This window comes from Rhinopithecus bieti, unplaced genomic scaffold, assembly GCF_001698545.2.
Source record: "Rhinopithecus bieti isolate Rb0 unplaced genomic scaffold, ASM169854v2 scaffold_41736, whole genome shotgun sequence".
NCBI lineage: Eukaryota > Metazoa > Chordata > Mammalia > Primates > Cercopithecidae > Rhinopithecus > Rhinopithecus bieti.
In genome coordinates this window covers 80,987-85,814 of record NW_016816876.1, presented here as the reverse complement: position 1 = coordinate 85,814, position 4,828 = coordinate 80,987, and the positions used below count along the sequence as shown (strand labels likewise).

Below are 4,828 nucleotides of genomic sequence, written 5' to 3'. Positions count from 1 at the left end.
AATAGTTTTATATAAAAAAAAATGTAAATGGCACGAAATTTCCAGTTAACAGAAAGGACTGTAACACTTTTAATTACATTCCGTTTTTTTTTTTTTTTTTTCAGACGCAGTCTTGCTCTGTCTCCCAGGCTGGAGTGCAGTGGTACAACCTCGGCTCACTGCAACCTCTGCCTCCCGAGTTCAAACGATTTTCCTGCCTCAGCCTCTCGAGTAGCTGGGACTACAGGTGCCTGCCACCACGCCTGGCTAATTTTTTTGTATTTTTAGTAGAGACGGGGTTTCACCGTGTTAGCCAGGATGGTCTCGATCTCTTGATCTCATGATCCACCCGCCTCGGCCTCCCAAAGTGCTGGGATTACAGGTGTGAGCCACTGCGCCCGGCCTACATTCTGTTTTAAGACCGTGACTAAAGGCCAGGCACTGTGGCTGGTAATTCCAGTGTTTTGGGAGGCTGATGCAGGAGCAGCACCTGAAGCCAGGAATTCAAGTCCAGCCTGGGCAACTTAGCGAAACTCTTCTCTCTAAAAAAATAAAATCAGTTGGGTGTGGTGACAAACGCCTGTAGTCCCAGCTAGTAGGTAGGCTGAGGCAGGAGGATCGCTTTGAGCCCAGGACTTCAAGGCTGGAGTGAGCAGTGACCACCACATCACTGCACTCCAGCCTGAGACTCTGCCTCTAAAAAAGAAGGCCTGGCGTGGTGGCTCACGCCTGTAATCACAACACTTTGGGAGGCCAAGACGAGTGGATCACTGGAGCTCAGGAGTTCAAGACCAGCCTGGCCAACATGGTGAAACCCCATCTCTACTAAAAATACAAAATTAGCCGGGTGTGGTGGCGTGCGCCTGTAGTTACAGCTATTCAGGAGGCTGAGGCAGGAGAATCCCTTGAACCTGGGAGGCGGAGGTTGCAGTGAGCCGACATCAGGCCACTGCACTCCAGCCTGGGCGACAGAGCAAGACTCTGTAACAACATAAAAAAGAAAAGAAAAAGAACATAACTGAAATATAAGGCCACAGAAAGACCGAAAGCTTGTTCCAGCCCTCTAGGAGCCATATTATGATGTGGTAGAAATAGTCCCGGTCTCAGCCCTCAGGGGTCAAAGTCTGTTGGGAGGCACATGGGAACAATACCTGATCCCAGCTCTCCCTGGTCAGTCTGGCGAGGGATATACAGGACCAGGCCTGGTGTCTTCATTCAAGGTTCACAAACTGCTCACGACCACCAAACCCAGTCCTGTGCTCCGGGGTCACAGTTTGGTAAGAGACACAGGAACCAGGCGTGGTCCCGTTGCACAGGTCAGCGTCTTGCACCGTTCAACAAAAAGCTATTCCCTCCCCCACGTAGTTCTGAAAACTGCGGCTTGGGGGACAGAGGGAAGAAAGCAAATCAGAACTACAACCCTCGGTGCCAGCGTTTGGAAAGCCAGAGCGTCCCCGCGAGAGCATGCAACGCCGTCAACCTGCACGGAAGAGACAGATATTGAAAGGGCGGTGTCTGGCGTGCAGCGCTAGAACGGAACACAAAGCCCACCAATCCGAACCAGAACCCTCCAATCCCGCTGCCCAACGAGAAGGCGGATTTTCTGTCGTCCGGACAACCGTGCGGTAGCTGAGGGTCTAGCGCAGGCGCCAGAGGGCGGTGGAGGGAGGGGGAGGGTGGCAAACGGTCTCGCGCTGGCACGCCAAGGGCTGGCCGCATAGCCGGGGAGAGCTACGGGAGGGAGCAGGGGGCCGGGTGGAGGGCACTCACCCAGCCGCGCGACGGCAGCGGCCTCCCACACGGGCTCCGGGGCCTTTCTAGGCTGGCTCTCGCGCTCTGTCACATCCCCAGTTCGGGCTCATCCCCTCTTGGGTTCTCTTGCCTGACGGAGCGGGCCAATGGTGAAGCGAAGAAGACGGCCTGTGCCGCTCCCAACCAATGGGCACTCTCTGTGTGCCGCTGGCCCCGCCCCCACGCGTGGCGCCACTTTCACCTGAGTCAGGTTTGGGGTGGAGACTGGGGCGGGCCAAGGTTAGTGGGCGTTTTGGATCCGTAGCCACTCTGCATCGAGTCCTGGCTTCAATTTCCTCATTCCCTTATCAGTCGATCAAAACAGGGACTCATTAAGGTGTGTATCCTCTTCTTCCGCTGGTGAAATTAGCGTTGTGTTGCATCCTTTCACCTCCGCCCTTTTCTTAGTGGAGTAACCCTCAGCATGATGCAAAGAAACTGTTACAGGCAGATCACATGCTATACACTGCAACCACCCCCTCCCCAGCTCTTCAGTGCTCAGAACTCCTCAGTCCTAATAGCAGCGGTCATTCTCTCTTCTCCTGACCTCAGGTCAGAAGAACGAATCAGAACCCAGGCCTCTCAGTCCTACTGACCAATTGGCATGAAGACCCTCAATCTCCGTGTGCCAGTTCTAAAAAGCCAATCAAACGCCTAACCACTAGTGGGCCCCCAGATGGAGCAATCAATCAGAATCCAGACCCATCCCAGACCTCCCATCCAATTAGAACCCACAACCCTCAGTCCTAAGGACAAATAGGCACCAACCCTTCATCTCTCTTGCTCTCCTCTGTGTCCCACTCAGAGCAACCAATCAGAATGGGGATCCTTCAGTTTTCCAGCCAATCAGGCCTCCCCCACATCCAACTATGCAATCTGTCCCTGCCGTAATCAAACCAAGCAGGACCAGGATCCTGCCATCTTCAGGCTCTTCATCTAATCAAACAATCATAAACTAACCATGAACCAATCACAGTCTGCTCTCTCTTCATGGTTTCCAGCTTCCAAACCTTTATCTATGCTGTGCCCCCTTCCTCACTCACTCCTATTCGCCTCTGAGCAGTGAAGAAGAAGCCTACTGTATATTTCCTACGTTTTATTTGACAGTAACAAATTGTATATAAAAAGGAAGAAGGAAGGTGAGGAGGCCCTGGATCTCCCCCTCTCTGTTTCCCCAAGCATCCCCCACCCCTAGGCCCCAACAGGGACCACCCACTTCCCGCCTTGTGGTGGGGTGGGGATTGACAGGCATGGAAATGGTGTGATTTGTGTGTGTGTGTGTGTGTGTGTGTGTTGAGGTGTTGGGGGTCAAGGATGGAGGGGGTCAGGGAGTAGAGAGAGGGCCTTCCCTCATCCTCCATCAGTGGCACCCTGAGAGGGGTCTTAAGAGGGTTATGAGGGTCCACAGATGTGCCTCAGCCTATGAGACGGTAGAAGATCCAGCATCCAAAAGTGACCCAGTGACTGGCCCAGCTGAGCTCTGACCACTTGTGGACAGTGTATGCCATGCCATAGCCCTGTGGGAGAGAAAGAGGTGATGGTCCCACTTAACAAGGACAAAGAAGTTCTCAGGAAAACCCATCCTTTGCCCAAGGACATTTCTGTGACTGTTCTAGGTGAGGCCCCACAGAAGGGCCTAGGTACATATGAAAGGTGACCAGATATAGTTTTTGTCTTCTTCTTTAAAATCATTTTAAAACAAAGTTATCCCATTCTCTGACCTGTTATCTCCCTAATATATAAAGAGCTCCTAAAATCAATTTTTTGGAAAGAAAATTGCCAGAGAAGGTGAAATAATAGGTCATTCCAGTAAAGGAAAACAAATGGCTCTTAAACATATGAAAAGATGCTCAGCCTCATTCATAATCTTCCTCATTTTATTTAGTTTCTTTTTGAGACAGGGTCTCATTCTGTCACCCAGGCTGGAGTACAGTGGCATGATCTCAGCTCACTGCAACCTCTACCTCCTGGGTTGAAGCGATTCTCCTGCCTCAGCCTCCTGAGTAGCTGGGATTACAGATGCTGCACCACCATGCCCAGCTAATTTTTGTACTTTTAGTAGAGATAGGGTTTCACCATGTTGGTCAGGCTGGTCTCGAACTCCTGACCTCAAGTGATCTGCTCTCCTGGGCGTCCCAAAGTGCTGGGATTACAGGCATGAGCCACCCCACCCAGCCATCATCTTCTTTATTGAAGTGGCAAACATATCCAGGAAGCTTGAGAGGCACTCTGTACTGGTGGGGCAGGAGGCACGTTCAGACATTGCTGGTGGGAGAGCACAAAAGTACTACTCCATTGAGACTATCAGGAACAGATCCTACAGATCTGTCTGCACCTGTGTGGATCCACATGGGTGCAGAGTTCCTGCTGCAGCCTCACTTGCAATAGGAAAGGACTAGAAATCACCTGATGTTCACCAATAAGAGAAAAATTAAACTGTGTCACTTCCTCATAGTGGAAAAAATGAATGAGGACACTATATTCTGATGTGGAAGATTTTCAAAAATTGCAGAACAGTATCATTTGTGTGTTATCTTTAGGGTAAAACTGGCGAGGGGTAGAATTAAAATATATTTTATATTTGATATGTTTAAATTTTGGAAAGATATTTTAATAAAAGGATAAAAGTGGGCTCGGTGTGGTGGCTCATGCCTGTAATCCCAGCACTTTGGGAGGTCAAGGCGGGTGGATTACCTGAGGTCAGGAGTTTGAGACCAGCCTGGCCAACATGGTGAAACCCCGTCTCACCATGTAACCTGTAAGAGGGTAGTGGGCAGAGGGTGGGAATAAGTCTTTTCCCTGAATATCTTGAATACTGTTTGGTTTTTGAACCATGTGATAGGCATTCACTATTTAAAATATTTTAATGAAAACAAAACAAAACTTTATTTAAAAGAAGCAAAAAGCCAGGTGTGGTGTCATGCATCTCTAGTCCCAGCTACCTGGGAGGCTGAGATGGGTGGATTGCTCGAGCCTGGGAGTTTGAGGCTGCAGTGAGCTATGATTGTGCCACTGCACTTCAGCCTGGGTGCCTGGGTGACAGAGTGAGACCGTGTCT

At 50.4% G+C, this 4,828-nt stretch overlaps 2 protein-coding genes across 9 annotated transcripts in view; both read right to left on the bottom strand.

The window, feature by feature from the left end:
* The window catches only part of EBP (EBP cholestenol delta-isomerase), an 8,219-nt gene extending 5,587 nt beyond the window's left edge, over nt 1-2,632 (bottom strand). The window contains exons 1-3 of the mRNA XM_017855402.1: nt 1,973-2,632; nt 1,750-1,861; nt 1,131-1,459 (exon numbers count right to left, since the gene is read on the bottom strand). Of these exons, the coding sequence (XP_017710891.1) occupies nt 1,131-1,194 (64 nt within the window). The 5' untranslated portion in view covers nt 1,195-1,459; nt 1,750-1,861; nt 1,973-2,632. The remainder of the gene's footprint in view (nt 1-1,130; nt 1,460-1,749; nt 1,862-1,972) is intronic.
* A 217-nt stretch (nt 2,633-2,849) lies between these two features.
* The window catches only part of PORCN (porcupine O-acyltransferase), an 11,841-nt gene continuing 9,862 nt past the window's right edge, over nt 2,850-4,828 (bottom strand). For all 8 annotated transcript variants that reach the window (XM_017855394.1, XM_017855395.1, XM_017855396.1 and 5 more), the window contains one exon: nt 2,850-3,287. In XM_017855394.1, coding sequence (XP_017710883.1) covers nt 3,186-3,287 — 102 coding nt within the window. In that variant the 3' untranslated portion in view covers nt 2,850-3,185. The remainder of the gene's footprint in view (nt 3,288-4,828) is intronic.